Source organism: Cotesia typhae, unplaced genomic scaffold (assembly GCF_013202065.1).
Source record: "Cotesia typhae breed Kobodo isofemale line unplaced genomic scaffold, CoteBio_Ctyphae contig_48, whole genome shotgun sequence".
In the NCBI taxonomy this organism is placed as follows: domain Eukaryota; kingdom Metazoa; phylum Arthropoda; class Insecta; order Hymenoptera; family Braconidae; genus Cotesia; species Cotesia typhae.
The window spans coordinates 5,155,304-5,172,716 of NW_027423756.1; the positions used below are offsets into that span (position 1 = coordinate 5,155,304).

The following is a 17,413-nucleotide window of genomic DNA, read 5'->3' on the forward strand; positions in this document are numbered from 1 at the left end:
ATGTCAATGGCCCTTTGCTAAAGAAATAAATATATATTTTATATTATATTATTGTATTATATTAATATACACTACGTAATTAATGATATCATCCCGGAAAAAATTTCCATCGTTTAAATATACCCAATATGGATTGGTTAATAAAGTCATGTACTTGTCGGACATTTTTTTCACACATTTGTTACTCAATACATATGTATAATATTTATTACTTTATTTTTTATTATTTCTTCTTTTCAATTATTATTTATTTTTATGCATTTATGCTGATTATAATATTCTTTAAATAAATCAATAATTACATAAGATTATTAAGGTAAAATAACAATAACCACTCGGGCAATTATCATAATAATAATAATTATTATTTTTATTTTTTTATTTATCAAAATATTTTTATTGTCATTTTATGGCCAATAATAGATTTTATAATTTTAATTATCACAAGTCTAAATAATACATAAATAGAATCATCTGTACATTAATAAAAACAAACAATTGTACATTATTATTTATAAATACATTTTTTATTATTACAATTACAAAACTCGGATGTGTGAATCGTTGATTATTAACTTATCAAAATTATATTTAATTAATTAATAGCAAATGAACACATATGGACTTATTAAGTGGAAAAACATTTTTTATTTAAAAAGTATAAAAACAAAAAAAAAAAAAAAAACAAGTTGCGGATTTCATAAATTATAGAGCATTAATTATTCAATATTGTTAACAAAAAAATTAAAAAAAAATGATCAACAATTCTCTTATTGATTGTCTCTTTTTAAACATTAATAATTAAATGTGTCTTTAATTTTTTTTTTGTTTGTATTTTTTTACTGCACCGTCTCGCGCGTGTATTCAGATACAAACACAGATTATTTCGATATATACATATATATATTCACGTGGCAGACGGTCCGACCTCACACGCGCAACATATAAACGATAAGATTGGTCAGTGAACTAAACAGACTGCATATTGAACTTGAGGTAATGCGATAAACAATCAAAAATATGACCACTGCGTGTATCACGACGCGACCTATGTACGAGAATAAACAATGAGAATTATTTGAAGAACATGAAATGTTTTAAAGCATTACACAAAAAAAAAAAAAAGAAACTGTGCAAGCTTGTGATACTTGTAATAATAAATAAGTATATCATTTAAGTGATCAATGTATATGGATGTGTTTATGTATATAAAAGAATAATTTGGTAAGACTAAATAAGGATAAAAAAAAAAAAAGAAACAATTTGTGTTTTTTTTCTTCGGAAAAAACCGCAGGTCAGTCTTATTATCATATTGGTTATACAAAAATAGCGCATGGTATTACTGTCATCATTATAGAGTTTTATATACAATCTATACATGAGATCGCGCACGCCCAACTGGCAGTTATACTTTTGGCACATATTTTCGCGGTAATAATAATAAAAAAAAAAGTTAAATAAAACAGATGCGATGAAATATTATCTCTCATTCTCTTTTGCTCTTAATTTTAACTTATAAAAAATCCGCATAGTTATATATATATATATATATATATATATATATTTATACGTATTATATACAAAGATGATGCTATTAATGTACAAGTAATTAATTATTAAGATGTTTACTATTAAATAAATTAATTAATGTTATTATTATTAATAATAATAATAATAATAATAATAATAATAATAATAATATTAATAATAATAATAATAAAAATTATTATTATTAAAATGATACTGTCTAAAATTAATTATGATAATAAATAAATAATATGGCGGCGGGTTTACAACGAAGGCGCTGACACATTTTGGTGTTTGATTTGTACTGTTTGTCGCGCGCCATCGAAAATTGTTCATCTTCTCATGCAGATGTAACATAAATTCATACTTGACATACACAATGCATCCATTCATCCACACATCTATCATAAACTATCTATAATCTATAAAACTAGTACTATCTATCTAACATTATCTCTTGTCAATTTTTACTTACGATCACATACTCTGTATACGAACAAATATATCACACATTCATGGCTCTGATTGTAAATGTTTTTTGTTTTGTTTTTTCATTTCTTTTTTTTTTTTTTCTTCTTTCTGCCGTCTGTCAGAAATAGCTAACGCACGGATTAGAATTTTAATGACTGCCGATATTTCTCAACGGACTGATGACTGTTTCGTGTTGAAAATCTGGAATATCGAGGTGTCTCTGTGCCAGACAAACTTTGAATGGATCAGGTGTGACGGTGACACCGGCGTTGCCTCTTAAACTGGGTAGCGACGCGCCTTCTGGCAATTTAATGTCAAAAGTGTGAAGAAGCGAGCTGAAGAATAGGAAGAGCTCCATGCGGGCAAGCACGTCGCCCAAGCACATTCTACGTCCCACGCCGAAGGGCATAAAATGCTCGGGTTTACAGACTTTACCCTCTGCGGAGAGAAACCGCGCTGGTCGGAAGTCTTCTGGCTCGGCCCACAGATTCGGATCCATGTGAACTGCATGGAGTAGCGGTACTACTTGCGTTCCTGCTGGTATTGTGAATCCGTTAAACTTAACGTCTCTGCGCAAACAAAGAAAACCGGTGAAATTATTTAATTTTATTAAAATAAATTTTATATTTTTTATTTTTTGTTATCCTTTGTTAGATAAAAAAAAAAAAAAAAAATATATATATATATATATATATATATATATATATATATATATATATATATATATATATGTATATATATATAAGTTTATTGAACTTACCTAGTAGTTGCGTGAGTGGTTCCAAGTGGTACAATACTGGATCTCCTCATTACTTCGAGAATTGTGGCTTCGGTAATTGGCAAGTAAGGAAGGTCTTCCAATGCGGGCATACGTGATCTCCCGACAATGTGGTCCAGTTCTTCTTGGACGGCTTTGGCCGCCTCTGGATGGTGGAGCATTAAAATTACAGCCCATTCCAAAGTTGTTTTCACGGTTTCCATTCCGGCAGAGAACAAATCCCCCAGTATTTGATGCATTTGACGATCTGGAAAATATAATGAGAAAAAACCAATTTTATAAAAAGAAAGTTCATCTCCTGCTTATCATCATTATTATTATCATTATATATAAATACAAGTACTAACCGTGATTCTTTCCCTGGAACAGCATCGCCGACCTTCCCTCCGTTTGAGCTTTCTCAATTTCAACGAGATAAGCGTCCACGATATCCCTGATGTTTTCTTTGTCGAAGGTGTTGCGGTGCTCGTCAACAGTTTCTTGGAAGAATTCTGCCATTTCGGATCTGTTACGGGACAGCTTGTCGCGGACCTTGCAGAGTCCAGGAAGGTATCGCATCAAAGGAATGAAGTTAACAGGAACCATTCTGCCGAAAAGTTTAAATCCTTCCTCAATTAACTCCATGAATCGGCTGAATTTAGCGTCTCCGTGCTGGAATCTGACCCCCATTATTATCGAGCAGATGACATTGCTGATTGATACGCTCAGTGTAGGTGAAAGATCTGTTGGTGCGCCGCTTTTTACTGACAGCGTGTGTATCATAGTTTCTATTTCGCGCTAAACAAATTATTTAAATTTTATAAATTAATTTTTATTTAAAAAAAAAAAATTTTTTTATAATTTTAAAAATAAAATTTACCTTTATTCTAGTTTCCATTGATTTTCTTCCGTTTCCCATGTAAGTCATCCCGAAATATCGTAACTTTTCATGGAGGAATTTTCTCTGTTCTTTCCACATCGCGCCTTCGGTATTGACAATACCTATAAGATGCAATCAGAATACGTAATTGTTAGTACTATTATTATAAAATATTAATGAAGATGATTAGATAGTGACAAACAAACGAAAAAATAACTTACCATAACCGCCGAGAATATTCATAAATTCAGTGTGTGGCCTTCCGGAAAATTCTTCTCGCCGGAATGTCTCGCGGATGGTGCGATGATCGCTGAGAACAACAATTAGCTGGCTGCCGAGTTTAGCACTGAACATTGACCCGTATTCAGCAGCCAGTCGGCCAAACTGGAGATGCAAGTCACCCTTGATGAACGGAAGATAACCGAGAATGGGGAATCCCCAAGGTCCGGGCGGCAAACTTCGAAGATACCGGACCCACTGAACGAGTCTGACTAGTCCAATTACCACAATGAATACCACAAGATTGTAGACGTTGAATAAGTCTATTTTATAAACGTCTTTAATTGATCCCCAAATGCACTGTGCCGCGATTTCCACAAACATTTTAATACTTTTAAACTATTCAGTTTAAAAAAAAAAAAAAAAAAAAAATTAAAGTTTTTATTTTTTTTTTTTTTTCGACCGCACAGTCTCACAAATAGTTACTAAAGTTTATTATTATCTCGTGATAATTGTTTGGTCTATATTTATTAATTACTGATAATAAATAATGATGTATGTTGAAAATATTTTTTTTTAGCTTGGCTCTTAAATAATAATAATAATATTTAGAGCAAGTATTATAAATAGATAATGTGTTGTATCTATTATAATATATGATGAAAAATGAATAATTAATAATTAATCATTAATAATTAATAATTACTAATGACAGACAGAAAAAATATATTGTATGTATATATACGATTGTTAGTCGTAGCAGTAGCCGTAGCCGCGAGATATATACTAGCGGAGAGTATAATAATAAGTGATCGCGGTGTTTGGTCGACGATACGACTGAACCGATACGATTATATTGTGAGGCGGAGAGCCCACCAGAAGAAATGAATGTATACTAACATACACCTTCTTGTCCTTGCTGTCTTATATAGTGACTCATCAACCACAGGCAGGCAGGCGACGGCAGAGCGGCGGGTATTTGACACCAGGCGTTAGAGTGGGAGGTGAGGGCGGCGAAAGAATGGATGTGCGGTCAACTTGTTGCGTTTGTAAGGGGCAATTGAGATAGTAGTGTACAAGCACAAGTAGTGTAAGTAGTATTAATAATAATATTAACCGATACGATAGGATAGGATATGATATGATGCGATAGCACAGTTGTCAATTTGTATTTTCTTGCAATAAGATTAATAAAAAAAAAAAATAAGTAATGATACTGGCTATTAAATTGAATTGAACGGTCTCTACTCTGTCGAATAAAACGTCTGTTGTATTTGTATATTTATATATTTTAATATCTATACATCTGTACACATTGCTTCTCACATATGTACCGAAAGGGGGGAAGTATGGGTCATATATACGTCAGCAAAACCGGCAAAACAGACTTACGAGGGCGGGTCCTACCGACACGGAGGTGAGCCTCTTTCGCCTCCTTCTTCTTCGTGTTATGTCCACCACCCGCTCCGCACACTACACACACTATCCTATCCCCTTTCACAGCTCGTTAAGAGAGACCACGAACGCAACAAGGTATACAGCCAGTGATGCGTGCGCTCAGACATTAACTCTGGAACCATCCCGCCAACACCATCCGCACCACCAAATATTATTATATATTATATGTGCTTTTATTTTTTAAAAACCACCGCAACGCAACTCCAGTCATCTGACCGACTACCACTCACTCCCTGCTATTATATTATTAACAACCGCGAAGAACCAAGTAAGCACCACCAGCATCCAGCTTTACTCTGATATTATTATTTGGTAAGTGGTATTGCCACTGCTTCTGCTCCGGCTTTAGCTCCTGCTCCAACTTATGCTACTGATTCCCTCTTTTACTTTTTTAAGTAAACGTGCTCCAGCACTCCATACTCCAGAGACTGTAATGATACAGGCTCCAATCGCCAATACGCTCACTTACCAAACACACATGAGAACGCACACGAGATGTCTCACTTTTTGTATTAACATTGATGGTGATCATGATAATAGCTGGTAGCATATACCACGATGTTGATAAGAGTTAATGGGGAATAATCCGCGCGAAACTCCCATCATTAACCGGAGGAAAATCTTTCAGTTAACATTGGTATTTTATTCAAAATAGTATTAAAATGTACAAATATTTATAACTTAATCCTATTAGAACTCTAAATTTAAAACTAAATTATTCTATTGAATTTACTACATTTTACAAATTCAAATCTTTACTGTAGCCTAAATGTCTAACAAAATAATTTTAATTTTAACTAAATTTTTCAGTAATTTCTAAATAATTTTAATGTCAGCGGTCACATCACCCCCTACCCCTTTAAAATCCTAAAGCTGTATTATGTTAAGTACACAGAAAAAAAAAGTCTTGAGTCAAGCGTAATTTTTCTTAAATCAAGAAAATCTTAAGGAAGACTAAAAATTTCTTGAACGAAGTTAAATTTTTTTAAGCCAAGAAAATTTATTCTTGCTCCAAAATAACTTCGGACTTCCTTATAATTTTCTCGGTTTAAGAATTTTTTTTTTCTCTGTACGCAGTGCTGTTTATTGCCTAGCAAACCCACATGTGTCAACAATCATGTCGATAATTCCCGCTTTTTTTTTTTTTTTTTTTTTTTTTTTCAGTATTTAGTTACTTATACTAATGTCTTGGTATTTACTCGATATATTTCATCGCGAAATTAAGATATCGAAAAATTCAGCTGCATTTATGTGTACACGCTTGTGGTTTTTTTTTATTAACATGTGTTCTAATATAAAAACAAATTAATTGATGTATGAAAAATATTATCTGTTTTTAAGTAGTGAATAATATATTTTTTTTTTTAATTGAATTTACACGCACTGACGAACAAATTTAATTGATTAAAAAAAAAGGTTTTTTTTTTTTTTTTTTTAAATTTAAAATACGTTTTAAAAGCAAGAAAATTTTTTGTTTTAATTATTTAAAAAAATTTTTTTTTTTTTTTCTGTTTAAATTAAATAAAAAAAAAAAAAATAATTTTGATTTTCGTCAATTTTGTTAATTATTTTAGTATTTAATCACTTATTATTAAAATGTTTTTTTAGATAAATATAAAGATATAAATAAATATATAATGTATTTCTTAACGTAAATAAATAAAAACTAATGAAGAATATATTTTTAATGATCATCAATTCCTGTTAATTATAAACAGAATAATAAAAAAAGATATATATATATATATATATATATATATATATATATATATATATATATATATATATATATATTTGATGAAAATAGACATTTAAACTAGATAATTAAATTTGGGTTTAAGGAACTGTTATAAAAAAAATTGATAATATTAAATCAATTCCTGATTGAAGCGTGCATTGATTTCTCTGGTCCCTCCCCACTCATAATTATTATAAATTTAGTGTCGTATATATATGTAGACATAAATGTTAGTATTAAAGTTATGCAATGCGCTAAGAGATAAGGTAAAGTTATAAATCAGAAAATATTTACCAGAATAATGAAATATTTAGTTGTCAAGTGTGAAAAAAATGTTAACGAATTTTCAGTTCGTTCGCCAATAATCTTGTGTCTGTCAACCGTAGCGGTCATTGAACTCGTTCCCGCTTCTCTTTCATTGCTCCTTTCTTTTTTTTTGTGACTTGAATTATGCACCTCGTATTAATAATATATACAAAAACTAACTCCACTATAAATAGTAGTGAGATTTTAAATAAACTTATTAAAAATTCAAATAGAGTCTGCGTACAGCACTATTGCCTAAAATACATACCCATTTAATTCGATTATTTTGCATACGCTTAACTATTCAAACGTTTACATTATAATTCATTATATTACCGCTTACATATTAATTTGTTTAGATTATTCCCAGACTAATGTAATATAATTTTTTCAGAAAAAAAAAAAAAAAAAAAAAAAAACAAGATAGACACAAAAAAATCAAACTTGCAATTTATTAAATTTTTTTTTTACTATTAGTAAAAAATTAATTCGATCAAGTAAAAAAATTTTCAAACTAATTAAATCAAAGTTTTTAAAAAAAAAAAAAAAATGATTGAATCAAGAAAATAATTTTGATTTAAATCAAAACGATAAAATGATTGAATTGAAAAATTTTATTTAATTAAAAAATTAATTCGATCAAATAAAAAAATTTTCGAACTAATTAAATCAAAGTTTTTTTTTTCTAAAAGAAAAAAATGATTGAATTAAGAAAATAATTTTGATTTAAATCAAGACGATAAAATGATTGAATTGAGAAATTTTATTTAATTAAAAAAATTAATTATTTTCCTGAATTATATTAATAAAGTTTGATCTTGATAGACCCCGATGACGTCTTGAAATAAGTTTTTACAAATACCTTGACATTCAGATATAATTATTACTGCTGATAATTTATTAATATTACTATCCTTACATGAATAATTAATTAATTGAATAATAACCCATTGATATTTCCAAATTATAACAACAATAATAATAGTGACATTTAAAATAAAAAATAAAAGGTGGTATGGGATAGATATAGGATTGTATTGTGACTAAAGGTTGATTTGCAGATTCGGGTACAGGTAACTAAACGTACAAACTGAAAAATATAGTTAAAAAAAGAGAATAGACGTTAAGTGTCCAACAGGTTTTGTTTCTAACGCGGCCAACCCGTGTAGTGGCCACTACTCAGTAACGGTGTGGCACTCTGGCCAACGTGGTTTTTGGAACTCCGTTATTTCTTTTACGCGGTGTGATCTCGTTTGTGCGTATATGTATATATACATATAAGCTGTTAGAAATCAGGTCATGAGCGCTATTCAAAATTGCCCTTGTTTTTTTTTATTATTTTTACATTTTTTTTATTCTTTACGGCGGTATTGTATGCGCGATATGACAGAACAGAACTCCCGCGCTCCACGGCCTCTTTATGTCTTTTTTTATTATACGGCACTCTCAACTGAACACACGGGCCAAAGCTAAAACCCTTTACAACCCGTTGCAGCTAAAATACGTTATACATATTAAAAAAATATATATTTTACATGTCAATGATAAATAATTGCATATTTATCATTATTAACAGCCGCGAACAAAAAAAACAATTTTTTCTCTCCGCATTATTAATTATTAATTAGATTTTCTGATTAAACTAAAACGACATTGATAAATAAATAAATAAATAAATATAATGAATAATTAATTAATTAAATAAATAAATAAATAGTTATAGTTATAGTTATTAGTTGGAATTCAACGCATGACTATCACTGACCACTGCTATTCAACCATTTGATATACATGTACACCCAGATCATTGAACTTTACTATAAAACTTGATGCAACCAAGTTTCACCGGCATATAACTATTGGGTCCAACGATTTATAATTTCCACGTGTGACACGAGGCAAGCCAACTCTTTATATACATAAGTAATATGTATACATATTTATAAATACAACGTGCAGTGTGTTGAATGTCTTGTACGTGTGCAGGTTTGATTTATTCGTGCAGAGCACGAAAAATATTAATTATAGCATTGATGCAATTGATAAACCACGTGCACTTAATATACACCATCGTTTATGATTATTAGGTCGAATTATGTAACAAATCTTGCTGAGTGTACAATGATCTCAAATCAAAATTTATGTTTGTATTAATTTTCAATTTTTTTTTCACAATATTCATGCATTTGCAAAAAAATATGTGAAACAGCAAGTTGTTCATTTTTGAAAGAGGTCCAATGTTTCATAAAAGTGTTAGATAATAATTTAAATTTAGATTTTATAACAGTTTAATTTAAAAATTGTTATTTAATCTAGTGAAATAAAAAAAATTTGTCAAATAATTTTTAGAATTTTATTTGACTAAAAAATTATTTTTAAAAAATTACATTAACAATTTTATAAACTTCTACACGTGGAATTCTTTCTCCAAAATTTTTTGTTAAAAAATAATTATTATTGTTTATATTTTAAAGTTTTTCGAGTTAAAAAATAAAAATTCTTTAAAAGATTAAATGTTTCATTTTTTGTCAACAATAAATCATCAGCAAGCAATTTAGTAACTCGGTAAATTAATAAAGTGTAATTTATTATCATAATTGCAATTTGTTGCTGAAAAATAGTAATTAGGACACAAGGGTTTTTTGGGTCGCGGTTTTAAATTCAAAGTTAAAAGTTTCGAAATTAAACATGACAGATCCGATCTGGCGAGCCAAAATGAAAGCAAAATGAAAAAATCTTAAACGTATGAAAATAGTTTGAAATTAGTGATCCAAAAGACTTTCACAATTCAATTTTTTTATTTAAATTTTAGTAAAATCAAAAAATAAAAATAAATATTTTTTTTTTTTTTTTTCCAATGCCTTATAAAAATTTTGTTTAAAAGTTTAATTTGACATTTTATTTTCTTTGGTGATATATATCATACTGTCTATTTAAATGAATTTAAATATTACATTATGAATAATATTATCAGAGAAAATTTAATGGGCCAATTGTCAGTAGCTCAATGGCTTTTAATTATATTACATATTATACAATACCGTATTATTATAATTTGGTAAAATCAAATATTTGTCGGTTATTGATTGAGCAAGAGTGTCTGTATTAATTGTGAAATACCGATTAAATTTCAACAGACATCTAAAGTATGGACATTAGTAAATCGCATTTTATAGAAGAGGAAATCCAATAGCTTAAAGAGGCAAAAAAACTACCATTAGAAAGATGTTTCTTTTTCTTCCACACCTATGTAATACACATTCTCACAAAGATATCTCAACACACAAGTTTATATCTTTGTAGATATACATATATATCTACAAATACTTGTCATATTATGGCTTCGGCAATTTCGACCGGTCGATGACCCCGCGCGTGCCGCACTTTCGCCCGAATCCGTAAAGCAAGAATCGACATTTCTGTACTTAGTAGGTATACCGGGTTGTAAATAGGTAGATTGCTAAGAAAGAATATACTCCGTAAAATGAGGACATTAGGAAACAAAAAAAAAATTAAGTAATAAATTATATTAAAAGAAGAAGAACAAGAAGAAGAAGAAGAAGAAGAAGAATGAGCGGAAGAAAAAAAAAAGCATTTTTACGCTGCGATTTTTAAGCTCTCGTGGATTAGACGCGGCCCATTATACCCAATCCAATCCAATCCAATCCAATCCAATCGAATACAATAATATATACATTTATAAGAGATGAATATATATATATATATATATATATATATATATATATATATATATATATATATATATATATATATATATATATATATATATATATATATAATACAATATAGAATTTTACAGCCAAAGATTATAATTTTGTCAAGGTTTCCTTGTAATCTATCAACATTCTTTTCCCACTTTACTCTCTCACTCAAATTCCTTCTTTCTCTCCTGCTTCTGATTATATCCGTAATTTGACTTACGACTCAGCATACCATTGACATATATGTGCATATAATTATAATATTTTAGAACCTTTCTATCACAGACATTTACAAATCTATCTTGTGTGTATCGATAATAATTATCATTTCGACGAATAGTTAAATTTTCCGTAATTCTGTTGGTAATTATACGAAATATTTTCAAATTCATTGAACTTTTGAAGAACTCACTTCCGAAGAATTCGTAACTACTTTGTAATTATCGGTTAAAAACTAATTACAATTCAGTTAACTCAAAAAAAAAGAAGAAATTTATCAGTATCAGTTTGTCAAATTATTGTCAGATTGTTATCATATTTACAAAGAAAAAGTAATTACATAAATCGACTAACGTCATTACTCATAACTTATGACTGAACGATTAGGATAACAATGAAGCTATTAAGTAATAAATAATATGATGGAAAGAGATAATGCATATTAAAGTATTAATAAAAATAAAACGAGGAAATATGTTATCGGTTAAAGTTTATTACTCAAAAGGTGAACTGGTGATATGTTAATAAATTCTAAATTAATATTAAAATTATTATTCAAATAATAATAATTAAATTCATTTGGATAATAAAATTTTTCTAAGTGAATGCGTAAAGCAATGCTTGCAGTACACTTTATAGATGATGTATATATATAGCAAAAACATACAAGAGTAAGTAAGTAAGTAAGTATACGAAATGTCGCTCTCGCTGTCGTTGAAGCGCGAGGGAAAGGCTGTAGTGCGATGCAATGTGCCTGCCGCCAAGCAAACCGTATGACACCAAGCAAAGCACCAAGCCAATAAAATAGTGGGAGAAATAGTATGCACTTAGAAGGGCAATGCACTTTCAACAATAACAAACTTATCCTTAATGGTGTGTAAACCTCAACTCAAGCTTTATCTCATTTTCATTATTACTATTTCTTCCTTTAATTACTGGTTTCATTTTCGATTTTTTTTAATCATTTTTTTTTTTTCTTATCATTACTAAACATTTAAAATTTCACATTAGATTTTTTTGTACTAAAAACTGACTATTAAATACTAATTAAGATAAAAAATTAAATAGAAATTCTAAAAAGCGTGTGTTGATAATTTACAATATCTAAAATGGGAAATACCCATGTTTTTATGTAGCTCGCGGCTTTATATTCTTTTTTTAAACTACTGGCCTAGATCCAATTTTTGTCTATTCTAAAGTAAAGGTAATTACAACAATCTGAAATAATAACTTATCATTATTATCATGATTCACCTGTATTGTTTTAAATAGCTTGTATGGATTTATCACTGTGACTAATTGCCATTGAAATATTTCTTAAATATTTATAAATATTTATCAAAGTAAACGACATTACTATATTTACTATCATTATATTATTATTTACTGATACAGACTTTTAACTATTATTATAATTATTGTGTAAGTATTAATGACCTTTGAATACTATTGAGTACGTGTACTTGTATTTTATAACTTCCTATTCGACTCGTATTACGTCGGTGAGTAAACTTGCTGGTTAAAACCATTTTATTTTTTAACCAACGTGCAGTTATATGATCTACTAGTATAATCACAAGATGCTGATGTATGCATGTGAATTGTCTAGTCTGTTAAATATCTCAATCCCCCAGGCCTATATCAAATTTTTTTCATTGATAAAAATAATTAAGTCATTTACATTCAATGGGTCCAATTACTGCTCATATTAAAAAAAAAATATTTTCATTAATTTTCAGTTGAGAAATTTAGTACAAAAATTAATTAAAAATAATAACAATGTCAATTTGATTTATGCAGAAATTTTTTTTTCATCAAAATAAATAAGATAACATTTTTTAAAATAATTTATTTTATTTTTTTTTAAAAACAGGTATTTTGCAAAAAATCATACACGTGTTTACAGTGCAATGCATTATTTTTTTTTTTTTTGTATTTTTTTTATGGTACACGGCGGAAAAAACATAGGGATTTTTCCAATGATAACATGGGAATATTTTCTTTATTAATATGATAGAAAAATCCATGAGACATAGGAAAAATTCAATTATGACATAAAAAAATTTTTTTTTTCAATCCAAAAAAAAATAGAAATCGAAAAAACACCATTCTGAAATTTTCAGGATATTTGTAGAAAATGTCAAACTTTCATGATAAAAATTAAAAATGTTTATCATTGAGAAATTCAGAGTTATCTCGGAAAATCTAAAAAATAACGATGAAGATAGGCTTGAATATTTTTTTTCTATTTTTTTCCAAAAAGAATATTTAATAAAAATAATTTTGAAAAAAAAACATCCTGATAAATCAATTTTTGAAAAAGTTATGACAATTTACGCCACACCGTCCATAATCTGCTGAATTTTTTAATTTTTTCGAAATGTAAAGCAAAATTTGAAAAAATTTCCTCGAATTTTTTATCATCACAAACCGACTGTATATTACTATTTTACTTTTAAATTATCTGAAATTACTCGAATGAGAAAATTGTTATGTAAATTTGTAATTATTAAATTAAGTTACATAAATTTTAGTCGGTTTGTGATAAAAAAATTTGAGGAAATTTTTTCAAATTTTGCTTTAGATTCCGAAAAAATTAAAAATTCAGCAGATTATGACTCAAATTGCCATAACTTTTTCAAAAATTGATTTATCAGGACGTTTTTTTTTTCTAAATTTTTTTTATTTGAACAAAAATGAATTTTTAGATTTTCCGAAAAAACTCTGAATTTTTCGATGATAAACATTTTTAATTTTTTTTTTCTTTTATATGAAAATGTCTTTGACATTTTCTACAAATATCCTGAAAATTTCAGAATGGTGTTTTTTCATGTCATAAATGAATATTTCCTATGACACATGAATATTTCTATCATATTAATAAAGAAAAAATTCCCTTATTAAAATTGTAAAAATAGGAAAAATCCTTATGTTTTTTTCGCCGTGTATCCTTCAATTTAAAACAGACGAGAGAAGAGTAGAGCTGGAGAACGAAAAGATAATAGTATTCAGGAGAAAAGTATATAGTAGGAATTTAAAAAGTATTCGAGATTGATAATCTTGTTGACACTTCTTAACAACTTTTAAAATGGATCCTTCCTAGAAGCTTATTCGCTGAAAAATTCAAGGTGATTATTTTGGATGAACTTAAAAATGTTTTTTTTTAGTGCGCGCCTAGTGCCGATCTTTCTCTGTAATAGGCGCATAGAGAAGAATTCATGAGAACCAAATCAGAGAGAGTTATGATGCCGCGCTGATAATTGTGCCAGAATGCTCTGGCAGCATACAGAATATATATAGAGGTGGATGAGGAGAAGAAGAAGAAGAAGAAGAAGAAGAATTTTTCTTAAGAGAATAGTGGGTTTAGGATGCACACCTTAATGCTCACAACCAGGCCACCCTGTTGTTGAATTTTGGATGTTGGATGTTGGATGCTGGGCGATCATCTGCCCAGCACAATTCTCAGCTCTTGTTTTTATTATCCTAGCGTTATCTTTGCTTTATTTTTTGGTGTGCTCCTATCCTCGATTATAGTTTAGCTTGGACACTATACAGACTGTTGCTGTATATGCTACAGCTCGGTCCTTCCGAGAAATGATGAAACACACATTCTTATATGCACGCGCGTATCCAACCGAACCAACAAAAACAAAACTAACTCGAAAATAGAAAAAAATAATCGATCAACAGAAAACAAAATGAACAAAATAATATTACTTTAAAAGTAAAAGGAAGTAGAGTCCTTCGCGCTGCACAATGCTGATTCATCCCAGATTATCAAGGATAGATAGATATATATGTATAATATGTAGTATGCACGTGCTCCAAAAGATGATGCTTTCAAATATATAATATACATTGTTTATCCAAAGTTATTTTATAATTTACACAAAATTATAAAATTTTTCGAACGTAAAAATGAAAAAAAAAAAAAATTATGAAAAAATTATGAAAAAGCTACTGCTGTTAAATAGACGCCGGTACAATCTATTGATGGCTCTTTGGCCATCAAACTTTTGATTCTTCCTTTTCATTATAATAATTGGTGATTCATGCACATAATAACATGTTGTGGAGATATTTTTCGTACCTTCGGGATGAATATCATTAACGTAAATGCGTCATGGGGAGGGTTATATCTATATATGCGTGCCCATGCACTGGATGCGTGCACAACGTCACGAAGTAATATAATTTTCTTCTAAATCAAATGACACACCGTGGTGGCTCTGACGCAAACTTTTCGTCGATACCATGATGATACATTCTAAATAGAAAAACAAATTGTTTTTATATTTCTAAGCTACTTTTAAACTCTAAATATTTATAAACACGGGTGATAAACCTTATAAAATTCTTTTTTTAGCCTCGTGTGACTAACACGCTGGGAATTTTATTGTAATAATTATAAACACATTTATTTTTATTATATCAATATAAAACATTGATGTTGTTATCAATATTCGGTCATTTTTTTCCTCTCTATACTTCGATGCTAAAAAAAATAATCCACCCAATATTTTTATTATATACTGACGGCTTTTTTAAATTGGATAATTGTTTAATTTCACGGTTTAAAATACTTCGACCCATAAGTATAGTATTTAAAATTTTTTTTTAATTTTGTAAAAAATATAAAAATGAAAAAAAATTTTTTATGTCAATTTTTTGATAAAAAAAATATTTTACAGAAATAAAGTGGATTTTTTTTTTTTTTTTTTTTTACGATTGAAATACGGAAAACCATCAAAAGTCGGTAACCTTTTATCCGTTTACTTTATTAACAATTTTTGATCGACATAAAGTTTTTATTGATCCCAAATGCTTTAAAATTAATTGACAATTTTATTTTTACAAGCTTTAATCATTTTCGAATAAAATTTTTATTATACTTTAGCGGTAGTACGAGGTGTTGACTGGGAAATAATTCTCGATATTTTTAAAAATTTAAGAATATTTTCGATAATTTTTTAAGCCTCAAAGTATTTCAAAACTTTTCAGAAAAATCTTTTACATTTTAAAAAAGTCACAATTTCTATTGCGAAGCTTTGCTTATTTATTTTGAATCCTCTTTCAACCTCCATATCTTTAAGATCAACCCCTGGAGCATAGTGCTCTGAGGGTTAGTATAAATGTAAATTTTATATTGGAAAAATGTAAAGTTTACATTAGAAAGGAAGAGGGAAGGTGAAACGGAAAACTTTTAAAATTTCGTTATCAAAATTTTTATCTCCTAAAATCTCTAAAAATATTAAACACTAATATTCTTCTAATTTTTATCTGGTAAAATGTTTCTGATGTATTTGTTAACGACATCGTGTATTACAAGGAATTTTTTTTCATTTTAACTAAGATTTTTTTTTTTTTTTTTTTCAAAATCAGTATTTTTACTCCCGAAAAATTAACATATTTTTTTCTTAATATAGTTTTACATATTTATACCTCTAAATTCAACAGTTTTTTTTTTTAATATAATACTATTTAAAAATGTAAATTTTACAACACCATTTATGTAATTTTCACAAGTAATTTTTTTTCTGTGTGGAGTTATGTCGTCCGTAACATGAAAGCCACACTAACTGTTATTTATTCACAGAAAAAAAAATTAACTTGTTTTGAAAGCAAAATTCTTGAACTAAGAAATACTTTTAAAGGGTTTAATTTGCTTGAATCAAAAAATTCTTCAATTCCGTAAAATTTACTTAAGAATTATAAAGATTTCGGACTAAAAATCGAATTGTAGCTTCATAACCAATAGCACTTTCTAGCTAAATTAAAAAAGTTCAATAAAAATATTTATAATTGAAGATAACCAGTTTTTTGTCTCGATTAATCAAAAATTAAAAGACATATTTTGTTTTTAATGTATGAATTAAATTTTCTTTATTTACAGAGTAGAGGATTTCATTTACTTGGCCAAAATCTAACTACCGCTGCTAGACTCGATAATCAAGTAAGTAACTCTACTGAAAATAAAAAAAATCCTTAATTAATCTAATTTAAATAATTACTAGAAATCAAATTTGGGCGCGCAAGCCCGCGCGTAAATTTAGAGTTTGCATATATTTTTATGTTTTGATATATTTGACCAATCACGTTACGAATAGTTTGCTTAT

General features: G+C 28.4%; 2 protein-coding genes across 5 annotated transcripts in view; one reads left to right on the top strand and one right to left on the bottom strand.

Annotated features, from left to right (window-relative positions):
* LOC141529652 (uncharacterized) overlaps positions 1-17,413 on the top strand; it is a 43,444-nt gene that overhangs the window by 13,302 nt on the left and 12,729 nt on the right. For both annotated transcript variants that reach the window (XM_074246298.1, XM_074246299.1), the window contains exon 2: positions 17,191-17,250. The gene's annotated coding sequence lies outside the window, so the exon portion shown is untranslated. The remainder of the gene's footprint in view (positions 1-17,190; positions 17,251-17,413) is intronic.
* Positions 813-5,859, bottom strand: Cyp18a1 (Cytochrome P450 18a1). 3 transcript variants are annotated; one of them, XM_074246301.1, is made up of 6 exons: positions 5,782-5,859; positions 3,857-4,214; positions 3,636-3,757; positions 3,124-3,553; positions 2,759-3,023; positions 813-2,567 (listed from the first exon to the last, which is right to left on the bottom strand). In XM_074246301.1, exons 1-6 carry the CDS (start codon positions 5,842-5,844, stop codon positions 2,147-2,149), a joined length of 1,659 nt encoding a protein of 552 aa, XP_074102402.1. In that variant the 5' UTR covers positions 5,845-5,859; the 3' UTR covers positions 813-2,146. The 3 variants fall into 3 exon arrangements, with proteins under 3 accessions (XP_074102402.1, XP_074102401.1, XP_074102403.1); XM_074246300.1 differs by having other exon boundaries at positions 3,857-4,253; XM_074246302.1 differs by lacking the exon at positions 5,782-5,859 and adding an exon at positions 4,759-4,809 and having other exon boundaries at positions 3,857-4,253.